General features: G+C 42.7%; 2 protein-coding genes across 2 annotated transcripts in view; both read right to left on the bottom strand.

Moving 5' to 3' along the window:
- Positions 1 to 26592, bottom strand: part of LOC132159417 (guanylyl cyclase-activating protein 1-like) — a 97064-nt gene that overhangs the window by 50968 nt on the left and 19504 nt on the right. The window lies entirely within an intron of this gene.
- On the bottom strand, positions 3916 to 12718 carry LOC132159234 (golgin subfamily A member 6-like protein 24). The gene is made up of 5 exons (XM_059568777.1): positions 12093 to 12718; positions 10258 to 11907; positions 6843 to 6964; positions 6484 to 6601; positions 3916 to 6082 (listed from the first exon to the last, which is right to left on the bottom strand). Exons 1-5 carry the CDS (start codon positions 12514 to 12516, stop codon positions 4209 to 4211), a joined length of 4188 nt encoding a protein of 1395 aa, XP_059424760.1. The 5' UTR covers positions 12517 to 12718; the 3' UTR covers positions 3916 to 4208.

The raw sequence follows: 26592 nt of genomic DNA, 5'->3' as shown, positions 1-26592 counted from the left end.
TGTTAGGGCTCTCTGGGAAGACTTTGACTATGTAGATATTTGGAGGGCCTGCCACCCTGCAAAACAGGAGTACACTTTTTTTCCACAGCAGCTATACTAGGATACATTATTTATTTTCTCCAAAAAAATATGTTGCAGTATGTATTATCTTGCCATATAGGTAATATTTCTATATCCGACCATGCAGCAGTTTTTGCTGAATATTCCTTCGGGAACCAAGATATTACATCTAATAGTTGGAGATTTCATCCATTCATTTTGGCTGATCATAATTTTATATCATATTTTACAGAGGAGTTTAACTCTTTCATGTCTATTAACTCTGCCTCAACCGAAGATCCATCTTTACTTTGGGAAACAGCCAAAGCTTTTTCTAGAGGCCTTATTATATCATACACACTAAGTAAAAGACGCAGACAAGCCAAACAAAAAGAGATCTTAGAATCGAAGCTAAAGAATGCTGAGAGATTATATATTAAAAAACCAATACCTGGTAAGATGAAGGAAATGTCAGCACTTAGATCCGCCTTAGATTCTCTTTTAACAAAACAAGCAGAAGTGAAAATTCGTTTTGCCAAACAGAAACTATATGAACATGGGGATAAAGTGGGGAAATATTTAGCATTCTTAACAAAGAAAAAATCGGACTCTCAGTCTATCCTGTCCATTGTGGATAGTAGCGGTAAACGTTTTCTAGGCAGCTTATCTATTAATAATACATTTAAAGAATGGTTTGAGATGTTATATAGGTCAGAATTAGAAGGGGATACAACACAATCCACAGAGCTTTTCTTCTTCACCCTTAACCTACCCAGTTTATCAAAAGATCAGATCTCTTCCCTTAATGCTCCTATATCTAAAAATGAAGTTCTAGAAGCCATAAAGAGTTTGCAGTCTGTGAAAACACCTGGCCCAGATGGGCTTAGTACTGAATTTTATAAAGAGTTTAGAGATTTATTAGTTGACCCCTTACTAAATATGCTCAATGACTCGTTTGCGAAAGGCCATTTGCCACGATCCATGAGAGAAGCGAATATATCCTTAATTTTGAAAAAAGGTAAACAAGCGGAGGATTGTTCGTCATACCGACCTATTTCACTACTTAATGTAGATCTGAAGATTCTTTCTAAAATATTAGCAACACGGTTAGAATGCCTTCTCCCCACTCTAATAAAGGATGACCAAACAGGCTTTATTATAGGACGAAACTCTGTCAATAACATGCGTCGCCTGTTGAATGTGATACAGTTTGCTAAGCAGCAGTCAGGAGATGGTCTTGTGATCTCACTAGATGCGGAGAAGGCATTAGATCGCATCGAATGGCCCTACTTATTTCATACGTTACATATATTTGGTCTTGGTGAACACTTTATTAAGTGGGTCAAGTTATTGTATAGTGAACCTCTTAGTGCTGTGCTGACTAACGGATGCCGCTCCTCTACATTTAAGGTTGGAAGGGGGACGAGGCAAGGCTGCCCTCGATCTCCTCTTTTATTTGCTTTGATAATTGAACCTCTGGCAGAAGCAGTAAGAACAAATAGTGAAATTTGTGGGTTAACAATAGCAAACATTCAACATAAGATTGCCCTATATGCAGATGATATTTTGATATTCAGGGTGAATCCTGATACCTCTACTCCAGCTCTTTTAGACAAATTGACAAATTCGGCACTTCTTCAGGATATAAAATTAATTATGATAAGTCAATGGCAATGCCTATATAGGCAGCTTAAAACAAGTACCCCAAACATTACCATCCTTCCCATTTAGATGGGCCCCTGAGGGTTTAATATATTTTATATTTAATATATGTTACCCCCTCCTTTGAACAGATGTATAAAGTAAACTTTCCTCCACTTTTTGAACGCATTCGGTTAGACTTAGAAAGGTGGAATGTTCTTCCTGTTTCTTGGTTGGGACGGATCTCCCTCCTGAAGATGAATATTCTTCCAAGATTACTTTACCCCATTCAAATGATTCCACTAAATTTTACACATAAAAAAAGTTTAAGTCCTTGAAAGTCGCCTGTAGTAACCCCATCACAGTTAATGCTGTCAAGGCATGGAAAGTTATCAGGCGTTTGGAGGGTCGACCCCAACTTACCTCAACTTTTACTCCTATTTGTGATAACTATGACTTCCTGCCGGGGACTGTAGACCAAAATGTTCAAGTTTGGGCACATAAAGGTCTCAATACTTTACATGATCTATTCAAAGGGGACACTTTAATGTCATTTGACCAATTAACCACCAAGTACAGCATTCCACGACAGGACTTTTTTCGTTATTTACAGTTGAGAGACTGTTTACAGTAAAAAAGGACACTACTCTACTCACAAATCGGGACATTTCGGCTGTGGAGAGACAACTTTTTTTATAAATGAACAGTTCTACAAGTTCTTTTTATAAGGTTCTCAAGGATTGTGGATCTTCAAATACGAACTTAGTGAAGAGGACATGGGAAAGGACACTTGAAATACAAATCACAGACCATCAATGCAGGGACCTTAAGCATATGTAACAGAGTAAAAGCAATGCAGTTGAAAATTTTGCACAGAGCTCACATTTCTCCTTCGCAGAGGCACAAGTTTAAAGAAGACTGGTCGCCAATGTGCCCGAAATGTAAAACAGAGGAAGGAGATCTTATTCACTGTTTCTGGTCTTGTAAGGAGATTCAGAAGTTTTGGGTTATGGTTGAACAAGAACTTAATGCTATCTTATCTATTAATATTGGCTACGGTCCAAAACACATGTTGCTTGGAATATATGATGACATGGTTATAGACAAACATAAAAAGACACTTTGCAAGTTCCTTAAATTCTGTGCAAGAAAATGTATTCTCTTGAACTGGTTAGTTGATAAAGCCCCTTCTAGGTCACTATGGCACAGGGTTATATTGGAATACGTTTCATTAGATTATCTAACCTGTGCATCTTATAATAGAGATGTCCTCTTTTATAGAAGGTGGGACCCATTTCTGATATATATGGGCTTAGATATATCCTCTATTCTTATTAGAGGGTTTGTTTAATGAGGTTTAAATGTGTGACACATTGGTGCAAAAAATATGTAAGATATATTGTTTGTATGATTATACCATTCTCTACTTCATTTATTTCTTAAACTGATTTATTGTGGTAAGCCATATTATTATTATTTTTTGTTGTTGTTGTTGTTGGTTTGATTGATTTAAAAATTTTATAAAAAAATAAAAATAAAAAATAAATATATATATACTTTTTTCTTACTGGTGAAAATCAGATGGTCGAATCTATTTTCTCTCAGGTACATCACAGTGTAAGCTTCACAGTGAACATCACTCTCATCAGCGTAGTCCATATCAACAACAAAAATATATCTTGACTCCATATAGGGGTTATTTTGGAAAAATGCCATGCATTTTGAGCAGCAGGATTATAAAATATATGTGTTAATATAAAATGAAATTAAGTAGCCTAATAAAATTGCAAAATCTATCTTTCGGTACTTTGTTTCTAAGTACAAAAAAAATGGAGTACTTTTGTCCTTTTACTTGAGTAAAAGGAAAAAGGTGTACTTTTACTGGAATATTATTTTATTATATGTATCTGTACTGTTACTCAAGCGTTTGATTTGTGTACTTCATCCACTACTGCTAACAGCAGCACAATGATCTGTGTTAATGAGGAACTTTAATTCTATTTTTATTCACCAGAAAATAACAGAAAATGTGAAAGTACAGCATCATTTCAGAATAATGTTCAGATTACAAAAATGATGCTAAAAAATGAAATAAGAGGATCCAAAGTAAATAAAAACTTCCTTTAACACCTTTTAGTTATGGTATTATTGTGATCAGCATCTTAGGTTTCATCTACTGCATGAGAGACTTTAAAGTTCATGAACAGCTGACATCAGTTTTCTATCTTTTATCTCTTTTTTTTATCTACAAAAAGAAAATTTATTTTGAATGATCATTTATGTTCAGGTCTATTCAAATCTGCTCCTGCAGAGCTTTAACTCTATTCAAATCCACTCATCAAGGTCTACATGATCTCTTAATAATAACTGGTATGTTCAGTAAGTTATTCAAATCTGCATGACAGTGACTCTTCAGGAGCATGTGGGAATAACCCAGATTATGTAAAGAAAGAAAGAGAAAGATAGAAAAACCCTTCAAATTCACTACAAAAGTCACGTTACCATTCATTTGGCTGATCAATAATGTTTCACATGACATGACATGACCATTTAGCTTCTATCTCCATTCTTAACTTTTTCACTTCATTCAGTTGTTTTTGAAACTCTTCAAATCTCTCCTTGAGCTCCTGAATGTGCTGTTCTTTTCTCTCTTTGAAATCATTCAGTTCTTCTCTTTGTTTTCTTGCTTCATCTTGATGTTTCTTCTTCACCTTCTCTTTTTGTTCTTCATATTTCTGTTTCATTTCATCACACTCTCTTTCTTCTCTGTCTATTCTTTCTCTCTCCTCTCTTTCTCTTCTCTTGATCTCCTTCTCTTGCTCTTGTTTTAGATCTTCTATCATTTTCTCCCATCTCTTTCTCTTCTCCACTCTTCTCTCTTCATACTCTCGTTTTCTTCTCCTCCACTCCTCTCTTCTCTCTCGTTCCATTTGCTCATAACGTCTCTCCATTTCATTTATCTTTTCTTCATAATCTTTCTTGTTTTTTTCTCTTTCCCTCTTCAGTTTTTCTCTCTCCTCCTCTATCATCTGTTCTTCTTCTTCTCTCTCTCTTTCACATTTCTTTCTCTTGTTTTCCAGTTCTTCTTGTTTTTCTCTCAGCTGATTCTCGTGTCTCTCTTTTGTCTCTCTTTCCTCTTCCTCTCGTTCTCTCATCTGTTTGTTTTCCTCTTCTTCCCATTCTCTCATCTGTCGTTTAATTTCTTCCTCAGTCTCTTTGTCATTTTCAGCCTCTTTTATTTTTCTCTTCCATTCCTCTCTCTCTTTCTCTTCTTGTTCTGTCCTCATTTTTTCCTCTAAATCTCTCTTTTTTATTTCCTCTTCCTGTTTTTTTCTTAACTCTGTCATGATGTGTTCGTGCTCATTTCTCCTCTTTTCTTGCTCTTGTTTATATTCCTCCTCTCTCTTTCTATCTTCTATTTCTCTTTCTTTTAGCTCTTCTTCATACTGTATTCTCTGATCTTCAATCTCTTTCTTCATCTCCTCTATTCTCAGAAGATATTCATCTCTTTGTTGTTTCTCTTCTTCTGATCGTTTCTGATCCTCCGTCTCTTGTTTCTTCTGATCTGATTTTTCTTTCTCCTCAAACTCTCTCCTGAGTCTTTCTTCTATGTCTCTGAACTTGTTCTTCAATCTCTCTCGTTCCTCATCTCCCCTTTGTTTCTTCTTCTCCAGTGTCTTTCTCATGTTTTTGTGTTCCCTGTCATATTTGGCTTTTAATTCTTCAAATTGAACCTGATTTTTTCTTTCATTCTCTTCTATTATTTCCAGACTCTGTTCAATGGAGATCGCTGCCTCCTCAAACATCTCATTAGTGAAGTATTGGCCTTGATTCATTTCTTCTATCATATTTAACAGATGAGTAACTTGAGTCTGATCTTGTGTTTCTGTGTTGTTAAAAGCCAGGAATCTGTTTCCACAATCACTGATCAATTTCTTGAGTTCATCACAACTCTCTACATATTGCTGTATTGTTTGTCCTCTCAGATCATCTCCTCGAGTTAAGAGAACAATGCAGAAATCTGCTGCTTTTGAGCCAAAGACCATCTTTATCATGTGTAAAATGTCTTTATCCTCTGGAGTGATTTTTCCCACACTCAGCACAATGATAAATGCATGTGGTCCAGGTGCTGACAGTGAAACACAATTCATTATTTCTTCCTGCACATGTTCTTTTGTCAGTGTCGTGTCGAAGAGTCCTGGAGTATCAATAACAGTTACTGATTGACCAGCAACTTCAACAACTCCCATCTGACAAACAGTGGTCACAGATGTTGAACTGTCTTCACTTTGAAATTCATTTTTTCTTAGGATAGTGTTTCCTGTTGCAGACTTTCCACTTCCTTTCCGTCCAAGATGCAATATTCTCACACATCCTGCATCTGACATTGAATCTTCATAATCTGTAAAAGATAATAATAGAGTTTAAAGATTAACAACAATTGATTATACTGTATAAACTGAAACCTAAAATGTAAACTATTTGCAACATTTCATTTCAGTAATTCTCAATGTTTATTGGATCACAACCCATGCATTATACAGTTCTCTTATCCCATCAAATAAAATGACGGCTAACTGTGTCACAGACCAGCCAGACTCAACCACTTCCAAATCACAGCAAACCCCATTACCCGAGTTCTAATTGCACGCACCTTTCATGGATCAGCAATCATACTTGGCTCCCATTCATAAGCACACACCTCACATCACTCCAGTGTCCGATCTCGTTTGCACAAAGTGGACTCTCGCTCTCTGTTATCTATGAAATTCATAGAAAGACTTACCTAACAGACATACTTACCTCCTGTGGTTCCTCCAGTGTGTTTTCCTGTGTCCTTTCTTGTCTTCAGCTCTGTGGATTCCCCAGTCTGCCCTACATCCAAGGTGTGTGCAGTCCTCTGTCTCCCTTCCACGATCTCCTGTGAACCCCAATTTACAGTATTACTATCCTCATCTTCCCTTAAGACTGTGATATTGACTTTATTACTCACCTGCTAGGACCACCGACCTCACCTGCTGTAAATAAACATCACTTGTGTTTTTCTAACTCTCTGTGTGAGTCTCCTTCCGTAACAGAAGATTGAACCACAAACGATTCAGCAGGATGAGTGCTTCCTACCCGTTCCAGGAGATCGTGGATGCCCTCAAACGGATTCTCACCCCAGCCATTGTCACACCACTGGTTACACCACCACTCCCACTTCCACTACCATACTCACCACGAGCCCTTCTCTGGCTCGGGGGCGGAATGCAACAGTTTTCTGCTGCAGTTTTCGCTCGCACTGGAGACGCAGCCACATCTTTACACTACAGAAAGCGCTACAGCTATAGCATTCATCATATCCTTGCTGATGGGGCAAGCACTTCAATGGGCTGAGATCATCTGGTCCCAAGCGGCCATGGGACTGTGCCACAGATCTGATTCCGGGTGAGCCAGTGCCCCATGGAAGGATTTACCCCTTGTCAATCCCCTGAACAGAAGGCCATGGAGGAGTACATTGAGGAAGCGTTGCGTCAAAGCTAAATCCACCCTTCCACATCCCCTGCTGTTTCCAGCTTCTTTTTCGTTGCCAATAAGGACAGAGGTTTAAGGACTTGCATAGATTACCGGGCACTAAACAAGAGTACAGTCAAGTACTGCTACCCACTTCCCCTCGTCCCAGTGGCCTTTGAACATCTCCACAGAGCCACCGTCTTCACCAAGTTAGACTTCCATAGAGCATACAGCCTCATCATGAGGCGCTCCGGGAGTATCTCCACTGGTTCATACTATATTGATGATATCCTTATCCCAGAGCATGGCCGAACATCGCCACCATGTTGCGGATGTCCTGAAATGCCTGAGAGAACTCCATTTGTTCCTTAAAGCCGAAAAATGCTCGTTCCAATAAATCCTCAGTGTCCTACCATTATGTCATTGATGATGGTAGTATCCAGATGAACAAAGGGAAGGTTGATGCCATCCAAAACTGGCCTGTCCCAACCACAATCAAAGAACTCCCCTTTCCTGGGTTTCGCAAACTGAATCTTATAGAAGATTCATCTACAGCTACAGCTCCATTACCAGTCCACTCACCCACATGTTTAAAGACAAAATTAAATCTCTCTCAGTCACCAGCTGCCACGGAGGCCTTTGAAGCCCTAAAGAAAGCCTTCACCTCTGCACCACTCCTCATCCATCCAGACCCCAACAAGCCTTTCATGGTGAAGTTAGCACCTATATTCTAGTAGTCATTGATTGATTCTCTAAATCCTGTCGTTTTCTCCCCCTCAAGGGCTTACCCACAGCTATGAAAACTGCTGATATCATTTTTAACAATGTATTCAGATATTATTGAATTCCTGAGGACATTGTTTCTGACCATGGCCCACAGTTTATCTCTAGAGTATGGAAGACATTCTTCTCCCTCCTAAGTGTGACCATAAGCCCCTCATCTGGATGCCATCCCCAGTCTAATGGGCAGACACAGAGGAAAATCCAAGAGATTGGGCGATTCCTACGAACCTTCTTCCATGGCCACCAGAACTCTTGCAACCAATTCCTAGGCTGGGCCAAGTAGGCAAAAAACTCTCTTTGTCAGCCATCCACTCTACTCACTCCCTTCCAGTGCATACTCTGGTAAATGCCTCCCCATTCCCCTGGTCCGGGGAATCGACGGATGTTCCTTTGGTCAATTACTGGTTCAGAGAGAGTGAGAGGGTCTGGGACGCAGCTCACCATCAGATTCAGCGGGCAGTGCACAGACTGAGACCCCAGCATACCAACCTGGACAGAAGGTATGGCTGTCAACATGTGACATCAGGATGCACCTACCCTGCAAGAAGCTCAGTCCCAGATATGTTGGCCCCTTTACCATCCTCAGATAAACCAATCCAGTCACTTACCAATTCCAGCTTCCTTCACAATATAAAATTAATTCTTCCTTCCATGTGTAACTTCTGAAACCTCACCATCCTCCTGTTTCTCTTTCCACAAAGCCTTGCCCAATGGAGAAACCCCCTCTCCTATTAGTCCAGGAGGATGGTACCATCTACAAAATTGAGGAGATCTTGGACTCCCGGTGCCGTGCTGGACTCTTGGAATATCTTGTAGACTGAGAAGGCTATGGGCCAGAAAAACAGTCATGTGTCTCCAGAGCTGATATCATTGGCCCCATGTGGCTAGAAGCCTTTCACTCCATTTATCCAGATCGTCCTGGGCCCCGAGGAAGAGTTACGTCACCACAACATCTGGTTTTTCAGCCCTCAGGAGTGGGCAGTGGAGGAGGGGGTACTGTCACAGACCGGCTAGGCTCAGCCACTTTCCAATCACAGCGAACCCCATCACCTGAGTTTTAATCACATGCACCTGTCACAGAGCTGCACTCACCCTCAGCTCCCATTCATAAGCACACACCTCACATCACTCCAGTGTCTGATCTCGTTTGCACGAAGTGTACTCTCTCTCTCTCTCTGTTATCCATGAGATTCATTGAAAGAATTACCTAGCAGCCATACTTACCTCATGTGTTTCCTCTAGTGTGTTCTCTTGTGTCCTTTCTGGTCTTCAGCTCTGTGGATTCTGTGTGCAGTCTCCCTTCTACAATCTCCTGTGAACCCCAAGTTACAGTATTACTCTCCTCATCTTCCCTTTAGACTGTGATATTGACTTTATTTCTCACCTGCCAGCACCACCGACCTCACCTACTGTAAATAAAAATCACTTGTGTTTTTCTAACTCTCTGTGTGAGTCTCCTTCCGTAACAAACTGACTTCTCTGAACTTTAATGTCAATTATTATTGTTCATTATAATTATTATGATTACTGCACTGTTATTATTATTGTTATTATTATGAACTGTATTTTACTATAGAATAATTATACAGTATCTTATGTCCTCTTCATTTCATTAAAATACAGTATATTTATTCTAAATACAAATAATAATAAATACTAACCAAATGACAGAAAGGCATTTTCTTGCTCCAAGAAATAAGAAATGGAAGGCACACGCCATTATCGAGAGTACCATGACGCATGCGTTCCTCTGCTAGTAATCAAAGAGCAGGGCTTTTACATCAGCAGCAGAACACGTATGCATCGCAGTAGTCTCAATAATGGTTAAAAACATTATTTGGAGAAGAATTGTTAAATAACATTTTTATTTTTATTTCCTTTGCACACAAAAAGTATTCTCGTAGCTTTGTAAAATTACAATTGAACAATTACAATTGGACTGTTTTATCAATGTTCTTACTGCTTTTCTGGGCCTTGGAACATTTCAGATGCATTTCTGTCTATGGAGGGTCAGAGAGCTCTCGGATTTCATCAAAATTATATTAATTTGTGTTTCGAAGATGAAAAAAGGTTTTACAGATTTGGTTGAGTAATTATTGCCAGAATTTCCATTTTTGGGTAAACTAACCATTTAATTCTGTTTAGCTTACAGACGTAACCAAAAATATATCCTCTCCAAAATGGGTGAGCAAATTGTTGTGAGTCTAGTGACTGATGATTCTAAATGTGCAATCAGTGATTTTTTTCAGCAATATACAGTAGCAACCACATAAACTGCTGAAAAACACAGTATAGTACAATAAAAGCAAGGTGTTAAACCTAACAAAAAATTACTAATTAATTTCAGAATTATCTGGTTATTGTTTGACTTACTGTTTGTGTGCTGAATCGCAAGAGTTTTCATATTAAGTTCATTAACTCTACGTCTTGCTTTCTCCTCTTCTTCTTTTTGTCTTTCATGTTGTTTCTGTTTCTCCCATTCCTCTCGTTCTCTCTTCATTTCCTCGTGTATCTTTCTCTCTTGTTCTTCTCTTTCTTTAATGTCTCTTTCATATTGTTCTTCTCTTTTAAGATATTCCTCTTCTCTTCTCTTTGTCTGTTTGTCAAGGTTCTGTCTTTCTTCATCCATTACTTTCTTCATTCGTTCTCTCTCTTGTTTAAAATTCTGATAATATTCATCCCATTTTTCCCGCTCTATCTTTTTTCTTCTCTCCTCCTCTTCATCTCTTTTTTGTCTTGCTTCTTGTTTCTGTTTCTCCCATTCCTCTCGTTCAATTTTCATCTCCTCTCTTATCTTTCTCACTTGTTCCTCCCTCTCTTTAATGTCTCTTTTATATCGTTCTTCTCTCTCAATAAAGTCTTCTTCTCTTCTCTTTCTCTCTTTCTCATGATTCTGTCTTTCCTCATCCATCGTCATTTTCATTAGTTCTTTCTCTTTTTCATGTTTGGACTGAAGATCTTCTTTCTCCCTTTCCATTCTCTCCTGCATTGCCTGTTCTTTCTTTCTCCATTTCTCCTCCTCTTCTTCTCTTTTTTGTCTTTCCTGTTGTCTCTGTTTCTCCCATTCCTCTCGTTCTCTCTTCATCTCCTCTCGTAACTTTCTCTCTTGTTCCTCTCTTTCTTTAATGTCTCTTTTATATTGTTCTTCTCTTTTTCTAAATTCTTCTTCTCTCCTCTTTGTCTCTTTCTCATGATTCTTTCTTTCTTCCTCAATTTTCATCTTCATCTTATTTTTCTCTTCTTTATGTTTGTTCATCAGTTCTTCTTGTTCTCTGTTCAGTTGCTCCACTTTCTCCATCAGTATGTTCTTCTGTTGTTCTTGTATTTCTCTCTCCATCTCTCTGAACTTCTTACATGAGTAGTAACTCCCTCCGTTCTCTTTCACCATGTTGTCTATCTTCTGCAGTAGATCAGTCACCTGTGTTCGGTCTTCAGTCTCTTTATTATTGAACACATGGAATCTGTTTCCACATGCTTCAATCAGGTGATTCAGAGCAGATCCCGGTTTTCCCAGAAACTTTTCAATGGTTTTGTTCTGCAGATCATCTCCTCTGGTGAAGAGCACTATGGTGTACTTTAATGAGTTTTCTCCAAAAGTCTCTTGGATGATCTTCACTGCTGTTTTCTCTTCTTCAGTGAATCGTCCCAGTGATATCAGTAAGAGAAACACATGTGGTCCAGGCAGGATCATGGAGATGCAGTTGCTGATTTCTCTCTGGATTTCTTCATTACTGAGTTCAGTATCAAACAGTCCTGGAGTGTCGATCACAGTAATGTGTCTGCTGTTGATTTCAGCTGTCTTTTTCTGACACTCTTTAGTAATAGATTCTTCAGAAAAGTCTGATATAAATGCTTCTCTTTCTAAGATGGTGTTTCCAGTTGAACTCTTCCCAGCTCCAGTTTTTCCCAGCAGCACAATCCTCAGTTCATCTTCCCTTTCTCTTGAATCTAAAGATAGATTAAAAAACAGTATTTTGTCAATTGAATGTCGTCAATTATCTAGTTCAACAGAGAAGATAGTGTATAGTTTTTACATTAAAACATTATCATATTATTTATTCTGAACTCTGCATATAATGTTATTCTAACAAATTTGTGTAGACTTAAACAATCAGAGATTTTCAGATCATTACCTTGTAACTGAAACCACGTCTCTAATGAATGGACTCTCTTCTTCATTTCTTCTAATTTCTGCAGTTTTTCCATCTTTTCCTCCATCAACGTCTCTGTGGAGAAACAATCACCACTATTTTCTTCAACCATCTGCTTTAATTTCTCCATCAACACAGATGCTTGTGTGTTTGGACCAATGAAATGATGCCGTCCTCCAAATCTCTCAATGACAGACTGAGTTTCTTCATTTAGTTCTGCAGTCTGTTGATCTGAATCCTGCTTTATGAGGATCATGATGTGTTTGTTGATTCTTGAGCTGAAGATCCTCTGGATCTCCTCTATTTCTGCTCTGTCTTCATTATTAAGTGGAGCATCAGGAATGATGAGGATGAACACATGAACTCCAGGATGACAGAGAAACACACAGCGGTGAGTCTGACGCATCACTTCCTCCTCTGAGAGCTGAGTGTTGAACAGAGCTGGAAGCTCCACCAGACTGATCAGACGTCCATCAAGCTCCACGTCTCTCCTCACACACTCTGAGATCAGCTCTGATCTGCTCTCGCTCTCGCTCTGCTTCAGGATCAGGTTTGATATGAAGGATTTTAATATGTTATTGCCACACACAACCAGGTTCAGCTTCACACCCTCTGGACCTGGACAAAGAAATAGATTAGTTTAACAATTTGTTCTGAACTTAAAAAACTAGATGAATGCTGCATTCATATGTTGGAATTACTACAGTCTGGATACAAAAAGCATTTAAAAACTTGCCAAAGGGGCTGTTAATTAGTACTGATCATGCAGGGTACGTAAACTTGCTTCAGGCCCTTTTCCTTTTTTGTTATTGTGAAACTATGGAAAAGTTATCTTATGTAAAATATTAAATAAATGTGTCATATTTAACTTTTGGGAGTCAGATTATCTTTTACTTAAGTAGCTATTAACAGGAACAGATATTTTTACAATAGGGTGCTCAAACTTTTGCATGCTACTGTGAGTATTTGCATTGTAACACATTTTCTATTGTTTTGAAGCAGTCGTCTGAATTTTGAATCTTAGTGCAATGCAATGGTATTGGTTGTATATACAGTAAATGGTAAATGGACTGCATCTATATAGCGCTTTCAACAGACCACATGGCCATCCAAAGCGCTTTACAATTTGCCTCACATTCACCCATTCACACACTCATTCACACACCGACACCGACAGTAGCAAGCCATATACTGTGTCAATGTATATCAAATGGATGGAAAACAAAAGTTAGGCTTCAATAATAGAGGTATTCAGGTGGTCAATGTGGGATGTTTGGGACTGACCAAATCAGTTACCTGACATGAATGATGTATGAATCTCTTCTGGTTCCTGTCTGCCGTGCTGCTGAGTGGTTTGCAATTGTAGCTCATATCTTATTATCACTCTCTGATGTTTAAAGTAATTAAATATAACTTAATTCCCACCATATTTCTGATATTATCTATCAAACTAATTTGATTAATTTGAGTGCAGCACGAGTGCAGCACGAGTGCAGCGTGTTAGTCAGTTAGCTTGTCATTCACGTTTCTTTTCAGGTCTATTGCGGGGGGGGTTTTCTCACTCCATTTCTTTTCTCTGTCACTCCTTTTTTCACGAGTTCATCATACAACAGTGGTAAGTCAGAAACATTTATCAATAACAGTAATGGCTTCTCCTGCTATTGCTCAATTCAAGTTTATTTGTATAGCGCTTTTTACAATACAAATCATTACAAAGCAACTTTACAGAAAATTAAGTTTCTACAATATTTAGTAGTAGCTTATAAGTGGTGACTGTCAGTTTATGCGCATATGATATGAACAATTTATACAAAATGTAGTCAGCCAGACGATGAACATTTTTAACAGCAATTATTATATGATGCAATCACACTTGTAGCAATATTTGTTAGTTCTGTTTGTTATTTCAGGTGTAGCATCATCTGGGGTCCTCTGAGGGTTCAGATTGTTGTTTGCACCACTTGCCACATGTATTATTTATGTCTCTCTTTCGGCGATGAGGAAGTTACATGTGATAAATGCAGGGAAATAGTTTCAGATGCAGGGAAATAGTTTTAGAAATAGATTTCAGAATTAGAGACAAGCATCCAAACTTTAATTGAGGACAGTAAGAATGTAAGGGCTCTAGATACAGCTCTGGATGCGTCTAGCTCAGGAAGTACTGTACATTGTTCGGTTCTGGCAACAGAGCCACCGCAGCAGGGCACCTGGGTGACTGTGGCGTACAGGTACTTTATACACCACTGCAACTAATGCCACATTTACACCGAAATTACCCGTAACAATTGTACCAGGAACTTTTTCCCCAGGAAATATTCCCCAGACCTGTTACTTTCTGCATTTCCACTGTAGTCTAAAGTACCATGAAGATTAGGCATGTGACATCTCTGCGCATTTCTCAATACAAAGGACGCCAATTTTGGACTTGCATCCTTGGTAGTTTGGACTTTGTGAGTTTGACTCAGGAGTGTGATCTCCCATGGACTAGATGATGCAAGTCCGGTAATTCTGCAATAGCAGCATACTGCATACAGCATACTTGATAACATCAGTCGGCTGGCCTTGGCTACCACAGTTTTCCTCACTGTACATTTACAATAAGATGAAGACTGGAAAAATGTTGCCTGGCCTGATGAGTCTCGGTTTCTGTTGAGACATTCAGATGGGAGAGTCAGAATTTGGCGTTAACAGAATGAGAACATGGATCCATCATTCCGCCCCGACCACAAGGATGTGGTGGTCTTCTGCTCCGCCCTGGAGGGCTTCTGCCTTGACCACAGGGGTGTGGTGGTCTTCTGCTCCGCCCTGGAGGGCTTCTGCCTTGACCACAGGGGTGTGGTGGTCTTCTGCTCCGCCCTGACCACACGGTTGTGGTGGTCTTCTGTTCCGCCCTGGTGGGTGCCACGTGATGTCCTTATGGACTTATGTTTTGTGTTTCTTGTTTCCTGTTGTGTTTTCTGTCGGTTCCCCTCTGTTAGTCTGGCCCTCCGTCCCTCCCCCTGAACCTCCTCCGGTCCTCCTCCCTCCTGGTCTCCCTGTTTTGTGTTTACACTTCTGGTGTCTGTTCCCCATGTTTTACTTTTCTGGCCCTCCGTCCCTCCCCCTGAGCCTCCACCTGTCCGCCTCCCTCCTGGTCTCTGTTTTGTCTCTTGTCGTGGAGCGTCTGGGAGCCACTCCGTAGAGGGGGGGTACTGTCACAGTGTCTGGGTTGAGTTCCCTGGGAATCCATTAGATGTCCTCCTTACCCACGGTGTCTGTCACCTTATGAACCACACTCCTCACATCCTCTGCTTAATTATTGCACCCAGCTGTCACTAGTTACCTATCATTGCACTCAGTCATTTCCCCATTAGCGTCTGTCTCTCCCTGTGTATTTATACCCGGTCTGTCTTAGTATGTGTCACGGAGTCCTTGTTGAATGTTTATTCATCTCCGTCAGTTCGTGCCCTTGCCCTGTGTTCATGTTTTGTTTATGTTTTGGATTGATGTTTTGGTTTCGACTCTTGCCTGCAATTGGATCTCTCACCGTGCATCCTTGCATCACCGGTCGTGACAAACAGGAGATACGATCTGTTAAATCAGCTCTGTATGATTCTGTTGGTGGTCAATCTGTTACAGAGAAAGTCCTCAGAAAGGTTTTAACTGAAGTAGAAAGAATACTGAATCTCTAGGATATCTATCCTCGGATGTCTCAGATATTGATCCTGTTACCCTGAATCACCTTATAATGCGGCGGCTTGACGGCTCGCTCCCACCAGTTGTGTATCCTCAAAATGAAATGGTCAGTCAGAAATGATGGCACCACAGTCAGATCCTCACTGACTTAATGTGGTCTGCATTTATCAAGTACTATCTAGCCAATCTGCAGACTCGATCTAAATAACAGAAGGATGTAGGACATTGCCATCGGAAACATTGTTATGCTGGTAGACCCCCAATTGCCTAGAGCTATGTGGTTGATCAGCAAGGACACTGGAGGTCGTGGCCTAGTGGTTAGAGTGTTTGACTCCTAACCCTAGGTCTGTGGGTTCGAGTCTCTGGCCGGTAATACCATGACTTAGGTGCCCTTGAGCAAAGCACTGAACCCCCAACTGCTCCCTGGGCACCGCAGCATAAATGGCTGCCCACTGCCTGAGTGTGTGTTCATAATTTGTGTGTGTGCATTTTGGATGGGTTAAATGCAGAGCACGAATTCTGAGTATGGGTCACCATACTTGGCTGTATGTCACATCACTTTTCACTTTCACTAACGCCATGCCAAGTGCAGAAAGGCATATCAGAACTGCAGAAGTGCTAGTCAGGGATTGGACCTATATCAGACCAGTTTCAAGGGTGATTGTACTTCCTGCCATTCTTTATTCAGATACCTCATAATTTTGGGCGATTTTTTAGGGACAAATGAATCAATGAATAAAGTATGTATATAGTTCATTTGGAATCATTACCTATACTGTCCAATGTGTGGCAGCATGCTCTCACTTGAGTTCATTCCAAGTATTGCATCAGCCATAGTTTAAATTGCATTATGAGGAAATTGCAAGAAGCTCCGGTCAGGTGTGGACTGTAAATACTTGGTTTCTGCTAAATATCACCTGTTCTTGTAATTCCTGAGTGGTTTTAGATGGAGTGCATCAATGATGATATGTAAGTACCCTGTTATTATTAATGTCACTTTGAGGTTGTTTCAACCCAGCTGGCACATGACCGACCTTCAACATTGAAATATGGATGAAATAAGGTCAGTCGTTGTTTCAACGTTGAAAAAGGTTAACAAAAACACTTGTAAATCAACATACATTTTTTTATATGATCTGTATATTGAATCAACTTAATGTCTTCAACAGCATACAAAATAAATGTCTGCCTTGCAACAGATCTAACACTGTTACCTTAGCAGTTGTGTTTGTCCTCGCCATTATGTGGCACTAACCATCTTCCTAGTGTCACAGTGTCTGGGTTGTGTTCCCTGGGTTTCCACTAGGTGTCCTCAGTTCCCACGGTGTTTATCATATTATCACTTCCTGTCTCCTTATTTGGTCACCTTCCTCCTTGTTTAGTTAATTGATTGTTCCCCACCTGTCTCCTGTTTCCCCATTATCCTTTTGTGTATTTATACCTGGTCTGTCTGAGTCTTAGTCACGGAGTCCTTGTTTAATGTTCATGTTAACCCGTTGTCTTGCCCTTGCTGTGTGTTCTTATCTGTTTTGGTTTATGTTTGGATTCTCTGGTTTTGACCCTGCCTGGACTGTTTACCCTCTGGATTTGCCCTTTAATAAAGTCACATACCTGCACTTGGATCTCTCCCGTGGTTCTTTGTAACACCGATCGTGACAGAAGGACTCCGTCACACTGAGATCCAGCGGTATGTCTTTTTCCCGTTCCCCAGCCAAGATGGCGGAGCGGAGAGCTAAGTATCTCCGGCTGATCGCCCTCCGCCAAGAGGGCAATGAGGTGGGTGCCCTGGCACAGGTGTTCTGGTCCCTGGCCGAGGGTATGGGATACAACGATGCGGCTCTGAAGGATTATTTCAACAGCGGGCTGGATGATCCAGTTTCTCAGGAGGAGATGGGGCATTTAGAGACACTGGAATTCTGGGAATTCGTGTACTTCTTGCAGCATAGGCTTCCGTGGGATGCCCCAGCCACTCCTGTCTCTTCCGCCAAGATGGCCGCTAACCCAGCGCCAATGCCCAAGTCAGTCACTGATCCAGAATCATGGCCCAAGATGGCCGCCAGCCCAGCGCCACAGCACAAGATGTGCGCCAGCCCAGCGCCACAGCACAAGATGGCCGCCAGCCTAGCACCACAGCACAAGATGGCCGCCAGCCCAGCACCACAGCACAAGATGGCCGACTCAACGCCTGAGTCTCCAGACAAGGTGCCACCGACTCGCCATCATAGAGGGAGGAGGAGGAGACAGGCGTCTACCGTTCCTCAAAGCCCGGAGAATGTTCCCGAGCAGACCGCTGCCGTCCAGGAGGACATTCCCGAGGCGGTGCCCGATGCCGAGGCCGTTCCGGAGGCCGAGGCGGTGCCCGATGCCGTTCCGGAGGCCGAGGCGGTGCCCGATGCCCGATGCCGTTCCGGAGGCCGAGGCAGTGCCCGATGCCGATGCCGTTCCGGAGGCCGAGGCGGTGCCCGATGCCGTTCCGGAGGCCGAGGCGGTGCCCGATGCCGAGGCCGTTCCGGAGGCCGAGGCGGTGCCCGATGCCGAGGACGTTCCGGAGGCCGAGGCGGTGCCCGAGGACGTTCCGGAGGCCGAGGCGGTGCCCGATGCCGAGGCGGTGCCCGAGGCCGCTCCCGATGCGGTGCCCGAGGCCGCTCCCGATGCGGTGCCCGAGGCCGCTCCCGATGCGGTGCCCGAGACCGGTCTAGAGTCAGGGATAGTTCCTCTTGACCTTCCAGAGTCGAGTCAGGTTCCAGTTGACCCTCCAGAGTTGAGTCAGGTTCCAGTTGACCCTCCAGAGTTGAGTCAGATGTTTGTGACCGTTTACCCTCTAGAGTTAGGGCTAGCTCCTGTTGATCATCCAGAATCGAGTCATGTTCCAGGTGTTCCTCTTGAATCAAGTCGTGTTTCTGTTGACCCTCCAAGGTCGAGTCAAGTTCCTGTTGACCTTCCAGAGTCGAGTCAGGTGACTGTTGAATTTTCAGAGTTGAGTGAGGTTCCGGTTGACCTTCCAGAGGCTAGTCAGGTGCTTGTGGACCCTCCAGATTCAGGGTTAGTCACCATTGACCTTCCAGAGTCAGGGCTAGTCACCGATGACCTCCCAGAGTCAGGGCTAGTCACCGATGACCTCCCAGAGTCAGGGCTAGTCACTGATGACCTTCCAGAGCCAGGGCTAGGTACCATGGACTTTCCAGAGACAAGGCTAGTCATCGTGGACCTTTCAGAGTCAGGTCAAGTCACTGGGTGACCTTCTGCTCCGCCCTGTTGGACTCCGGCATCGACCACAGGGGCGTGGTGGTCATCTGCTCCGCCCTGGGGGGCTTCCGCTCTGACCACACGGACATGGTGGTCTTCTGCTCCGCCCTGGGGGGCGCTTGCCCTTACCACACGGTTGTGGTGGTCCTCTGCTCCGCCCTGGGGGGCTTCCGCTCTGACCACGCGGACATGGTGGTCCTCTGCTCCGCCCTGGGGGGCTTCCGCTCTGACCACACGGACGTGGTGGTCTTCTGCTCCGCCCTGGGGAGCTTCCGCTCTGACCACACGGACGTGGTGGTCTTCCGCTCCGCCCTGGGGGGCTTCCGCTCTGACCACACGGACATGGTGGTCTTCCGCTCCGCCCTGGAGGACTCTGGCCTTGACCACAAGGGTGTGGTGGTCTTCTGCTCCACCCTGGGGGGCTTCATGTTGTTTATTCCTTTTTGTGTTAATGTCTGTCCCTGTTCCTTTCTGTTAGTCTGGCCCTCCGTCCCTCCCCCTGAACCTCCTCCGGTCCTCCTCCCTCCTGGTCTTTCTGTGTTGTGTTTACATTCTGGTGCCTGTTCCCCATGTTTTTCTTTTCTGGCCCTCCGTCCCTCCCCCTGAGTCTCCACCTGTCTGCCTCCCTCCTGGTCTCTGTTTTGTGTCTGTCTTGGAGCGTCTGGGAGCCGCTCCGTAGAAGGGGGGTACTGTCACAGTGTCTGGGTTGTGTTCCCTGGGTTTCCACTAGGTGTCCTCAGTTCCCACGGTGTTTATCATATTATCACTTCCTGTCTCCTTATTTGGTCACCTTCCTCCTTGTTTAGTTAATTGATTGTTCCCCACCTGTCTCCTGTTTCCCCATTATCCTTTTGTGTATTTATACCTGGTCTGTCTGAGTCTTAGTCACGGAGTCCTTGTTTAATGTTCATGTGAACCCGTTGTCTTGCCCTTGCTGTGTGTTCTTATCTGTTTTGGTTTATGTTTGGATTCTCTGGTTTTGACCCTGCCTGGACTGTTTACCCTTTGGATTTGCCCTTTAATAAAGTCACATACCTGCACTTGGATCTCTCCCGTGGTTCTTTGTAACACCGATCGTGACACCTAGATGAGTATTTACTCAGGTACTAGACTTGAAGAAGTAGGCAGGTGTTTGAATAGAGGAAGTGTTCCTGTAGCTCAGTTGGTAACACATTGCGTTAGCAGTGCAAGGTTGTGGGTTTGATTCCCAGGGAGCACATGTTAGGAACACAAACATAAAGAGCAGGTGGATACAACATGTGGAAGACATGAAGACTCTTCGTTGGATCAAGTTTGACTTGCTTATGTCACATTTGTGGCTTCATCATCAGCTAAGTTTTACCATTGTTATTTCTGGTTCATATCATACCAATATTGAAAATGTCTTGAATATTTTATTTGGTGATTATTTTTGACCATTTCATTTCATATTTTCTATTTAGTGTTTCCTTGTTTTTTGTGCAATGTAAATGTCTGTGATAATTGATGGGGTTGCTGAATATATAATATATGTCTGATTCACTGTAAGTTTGGGCTGTGTTCCTTCATTTACTTTGTTAGGTAAATCCAAAGGAGAACGATATTCATTTATCAATACCTATATTTAAGCTTTCCGTCCTTACTCTGATATATAACCATAAACTCAAAAAAGGTTAGCGGTTATAGCTTTTTAAATTATTTATATTAAATTATTTGAGATTATTATTATTATTATTTAAATAGCATTTTACAATATTTTAATCATGATACCTATTCTAAAATCTAAAGGTACATGTTTAATATTATCATCATTAACAACAATAAAACTAACACTGAAAGAATTCCTATTGGTTGTTTAACTTTATTGCTTTGATCATGATTGGTTAATCTGGCTGTCATCCAGGAAACTGGACAATGAAAAGGATTGCGCCTTCCTAAATTTGAAAATATGATCATTATTATCGTATTATCGAGTGATGCGGCTGACTGTGAGCTGCTGCTCGTTCTAACTGCTCAGTCGGTCCCAAATTATTAAATATACTTTTTCTTTTATTTTAAGTGAATTTAAGTCGTGACGTCAATTGAGAACAAAAAGTGCAATTTGAACACAAGAAGGGCCAGATGTGTTCTGCGAGGTCCTGGTAAAATGAAGTAAGAAAATCACTATCTTTATTATCTTTCGAAAATAGTAAAGTATAAAGTTACCAGAGTTTACAAATGGGAAACTTAAAGGACATGTAACCTGCAAAAGATAAATACCTGTGTGTGTATTTGTGTATTGCTTTAACACAGATGCTCAAGTTAGATGCTCATCTGATGTTGTGTTGCTGGTAAGTTATGTGTTAATGTCTGTCTTTTAGAGATTTTTCTTGATATGAATCCCATGCATTAAGTGTGTTATACATTTTTTATATTATAAAAGATAAAATTCTCTGTTCGGGTTTTCTGATCATCGTATAATTGAAAATGTCGGTACACTTTAAATGAATTAATATTGTTTTAAGCAGTGGTTCTCAAAGTGTCAGTATAAAAAGTTTGAGAACCACTGGTTTAAAGAAATTATATAAAATGAAATCCTTAAGAAAAATTTTTAAGTAATCCATTTCTTCTTTCCCCTTGTAGAGTCATCAAGGATCCAGCTTATTATTGACACATTGCTAAGAAATGGTTCATTCTCGAAAAATAAGGACTCGGTTCACTTCCAACGACTCCGCATCAGTGTGGAAAAGTCTGAAAGAGATCACCAACTACAAGACACCACCAACCAGCACTGTGGAGAATCAACGACTGGCAGACGATCTGAACAAGTTTTACTGCAGGTTTAAAGGAAGAACACCCATCACCTGCTCTGAATGCCTCTCCACACAACCGTTCATACCATCAGCACCGGAGCTCCCCAGGGCTGCGTTCTCTCCCCACTGCTCTTCTCCCTGTACACCGACGACTGCACATCTAAAAGACCTCTCTTTCAAGTCTTTCAAGTTTGGATTATCTTCATTTACCAGGATATATGGATGTATGGGGTCATTTCGATAAAGTAATACTGGTAAGCATCGTTGAGCATTTACATTTGTATTATTTTACTAAAGCAGAGCTCATAAAGGATCTTGCAAAAAGTTAACCTCACATGTGAGACTGCAGTGCATATGGCTGTTTTGCCCGAAAACCTAAGCTCATCTTTTTCATTTTTGACCTAAATTCTATGCGTTTATGCTGCAGAAAACTTTAATGAGCCACGCTACGATCCGCAAACAATGAGATGCAGAAATGAGCAGCAAGAGTATGAGAATAAGGATGAGAAGTTTTGATAAAATTTTGAGCTCCACTTTCTAATTTGTATGCAATTGCAATAAATAAAAGTTGTTTTTGTTGCATATTACTTTAATGACATTAGAGAATATGATTCGTATGTATTAGAGAAATCATTGTTTTCAACTAAATACATACGCTAATAATGAGCTAGTTTCAGTGATTTTAAGATGAGAAATGTATTGTAACCATATTTGTATGCATTAGTTTGTCTGAGATCATCTGCAATAGCTCTTTTGCAGCTGCTAAATGTGACCCTGGACCACAAAACCAGTCATAAGGGTAAATTTTTTGAAACTGAGATTTATACATCATCTGGAGAATAAATAAAGGTGAATAAATAAATAAATATAAAGTGATATAAAGATGGGTGTACTATGAACGGACGATCCATGTTCTTAGTACACCTATCCGTATATCATGCTGGAAGTATTTAAAAATCTGTGAATTGTGTCTATAGTACTGCCTTATCTGTATATTTATTGTACATTTGTCACATATTGTAGAAACTTTATATCCTGTACTCTTCTGGTTAGATGCTAACTGCATTTCGTTACCCAGTACCTTACATGTGCAATGACAAATAAAGTTCAAAATCTGAACTAATCTAAAAAAAAAAAAAAAATCTTAACTGAACGGACCTACTGTTCAACAGCAAGCTTTTTTAATGTTGAAACTAGAGCGCGAGGTAAGATATGCAAGTTATTTAGTATTAGTCAACTTTTTTACTTATGTTAGAAATATGGCCATTTTGAGAGAGAGAGAGATAATTAAAAGTTGCGTTTGTGAAGACGTACTCTCAATTGGTTCTCTCTCCGTGAATCTTTGTATCACCAGTCGTGACAGAAGGACTCCGTCACTGCAAGAGCCAGCGGTATGTCAACTTATGTCTCCTCCCCAGCCACAGAGCGGGAGAGGAATGGATGTGAGGGAACTCGCCTGATGGTTTTCCGGTGGACCACGGAAGGTCGCCGAGGAGGGAGTGGTCGAGAGGAGACTCAGCACCACTCTCAACCATGGCCTCCCTTCGACCCAGGGCTCGTGTGGGATGGATTAGAGCCACCGTCTCACCATGGCGGACGGAGAGGAGAGAGGAAGCGCACGTCCGCCACGGTGGCGTCACTGCCCATGATGGCCGCTGGACCAGCGCCACGAGGCAGGATGGACGCCAACACAGCACCACAACACAAGGTGATCACCAGTCCAGCGCCACGGTGCAAGATGGCCGCCAGCTCAGCGCCAACGCCCAAGATGGCCGCTAACACGTTCTTGGATTATTTCTCCACGCTGTCAAAAATCCTAGAGATTCCCAAGACTGTTCACGTCACGGCTGCTGAGCCAGCCCCACAGCCCAAGATGGCCGCCAGCCCAGCGCCACAGCACCAGGTGGTCGCCAGCCCAGCACCACAGCACAAGATGGCCGCTAACCCAGCGCCAATGCCCAAGATGGTCACTGGTCCAGAGCCACGGCCCAAGATGGCCGCTCGTCCAGAGTCATGGCCCAAGATCGCCGCCAATCCAGCGCCACAGCACAAGATGGCCGCCAGCCCAGCACCACAGCACAAGATGGCCGCTATCCCAGCGCCAATGCCCAAGATGGCCACTGGTCCAGAGCCACAGTCCAAAATGGCCGCCCATCCAGAGGCATGGCCCAAGATGGCCGCCAATCCCGCGCCACAGCACAAGATGGTCGCCAGCCCAGCACCACAGCACAAGATGGCCGCCTGTCCAGAGTCATGGCCCAAGATGGCTGCTTGCCCAGCGCCGCTGCACAGGATGGCAGTCACAGCTGACCCTCCAGAGTCGAGTCAGGTTCCAGTGAACTCTCCAGAGTTGAGTCAGTTTCCAGTGAACTCTCCAGAGTCGAGTCAGTTTCCAGTGAACTCTCCAGAGTCGAGTCAGGTTCCAGTGAACTCTCCAGAGTCGAGTCAGGTTCCAGTGAACTCTCCAGAGTCGAGTCAGGTTCCTATTGACCCTCCAGAGTCGAGTCAGGTTCCAATTGACTCTCCAGAGTCCAGTCAGATTCCGGTTGACCTTCCAGAGTCGAGGCAGGTGCCCGTGGACCCTCCAGAGTCAGGGCTAGTGTCCGTGGACCCTCCAGAGTCAGGGCTAGTTACCGATGACCCTCCAGAGTCTGGGCTAGTCACCGATGACCCTCCAGAGTCCGGGCTAGTCACCGATGACCCTCCAGAGTCAGGGCTAGTCACCGATGACCTTCCAGAGTCAGGGCTAGTCACCGATGACCTTCCAGAGTCAGGGCTAGTCACCGATGACCTTCCAGAGTCAGGGCTAGTCACCGATGACCTTCCAGAGTCAGGGCTAGTCACCGATGACCCTCCAGAGTCAGGGCTAGTCACCGATGACCCTCCAGAGTCAGGGCTAGTCACCGATGACCTTCCAGAGTCAGGGCTAGTCACCGATGACCTTCCAGAGTCAGGGCTAGTCACCGATGACCTTCCAGAGTCAGGGCTAGTCACCGATGACCGTCCAGAGTCAGGGCTAGTCACCGATGACCGTCCAGAGGCAAATCAAGTCACCGGTGATCTTCAGGGACAGAGTCAAGTCACCGGTGATCTTCAAGGACAGAGTCAAGTAACCATTGATCTTCATGAACAAATGCCAGTCACCAATGATCTGCGTGAGCAGAGTCAGGCCAGCACCGATCCTCTGGAATCCAGTAGAAACATCAGGGGATTACCAGAGCTTCGTCGTCCCGTGGGTTCTGTTACGCCCTGGGGGGCATTCTTCCTGACCACACGGTTGTGGTGGTCTTCTGCTCCGCCCTGGGGGGCTCTCGCCCTGACCACACGGTCGTGATGGTCTTCTGCCCCGCCCTGGAGGACTATGGCCTCGACCACAAGGATGTGGTGGTCTTCTGCTCCGCCCTGGGGGGCTTCCGCCCTGACCACACTGTTGTGGTTGTCTTCTGCTCCGCCCTGGGGGACTCTCATCCTGACCACACGGTTGTGGTGGTCTTCTGTTCCGCCCTGGTGGGCACCACGTGATGTTTTTTTTTTGTTTTCTGTTGTGTTTTCTGTCTGTTAGCCTGGCCCTCCGTCCCTCCCCCTGAACCTCCTCCGGTCCTCCTCCCTCCTGGTCCCCCTGTTTTGTGTTTACCCTTCTGGTGTCTGTTCCCCATGTTTTTTTTGGCCCTCCGTCCCTCCCCCTGAGCCTCCACCTATCCGCCTCCCTCCTGGTCTCTGTTTTGTGTCTTGTCGTGGAGCATCTGCGTCTTAATAAAGACGTACTTGCAATTGGTTCTCTCTCCGTGAATCTTTGTATCACCAGTCATGACACATAATTAGTTCCTGAATAAAGATGTTTGGACTGAAATGGTTAAATATCATTACAGCCTGATAGCAGTTTCCCATCCTTCTGGTCCTTAAACAGGTCAATTAGCAGTTACTGACTGCTAAATTATCACTGCTTTCTATGACATTATGAAATAATTATTCCTAAGCCACTTCTGAATCTGAATACCATTCATTGAGTCAGAAAGCCATCTTTCTACTGTTTTTGAGAAATTTCAATGTATTTTGATGTCAGATGCTTTCACAGATCTTATATGTAGTCCCCTGGTATATTTGCCAGAGTTGCTCTTTTGGGTCTGCTGCTTTGTCACCCTCTAAATCCACTATTACTAGGAGGAAGCCATTTAAAAGAAGAATAGTAGCTTTTCTCTCTTTGTTATGCAACACTGGACTCATTATTCTTTAGCCTGTTCTTTTATGTAAGCCTGTTTTTAATAAATAGTATATAGTTATGCATATTATGATCAAATATAGAGTGTTGCTGATAATTGACATAATTCACCCCAATAAATGATGTTTTATTAACAAGGTTCCTGGAGGAGTGTGTCAGATACTTAGCCTAATCAACACAGGTGGACCATAATCAAGTAATCAATCCCACAGTATAAATATCGCTGACTTACCTCTATCCATTGACGGTTTATCAGCATCCCTCCTCCACTCCATCTCCTCACTTTGAGTTCACTTTATAAATAGACGGGGAAGGGGGGGGTACTCTAGGTTCGGGCCATTCCCGAGCTCGGAGCCCTTCCCCGGACAGCACGCCAAATATGCATACCATACCTCAGCTAATTATATGTAAGCGTGAACTTGTGAATTGAACCCACAACCTTTTGCTCTGCTAACATGCTCTACCACTGAGCCACAGGAACAGGATTACTATACAATATTACTGCTTTTGCTGTATTTTGGATCAAATAGATGCAGGCTTGATGAGCAGAAATGAATTCTTAAAAACATTG

Source organism: Carassius carassius, chromosome 16 (genome assembly GCF_963082965.1).
Source record: "Carassius carassius chromosome 16, fCarCar2.1, whole genome shotgun sequence".
Taxonomy (NCBI): Eukaryota; Metazoa; Chordata; class Actinopteri; order Cypriniformes; family Cyprinidae; genus Carassius; species Carassius carassius.
Note: the sequence above shows the minus strand (reverse complement) of the source record. Positions and strands in the feature narration are given on the sequence as shown.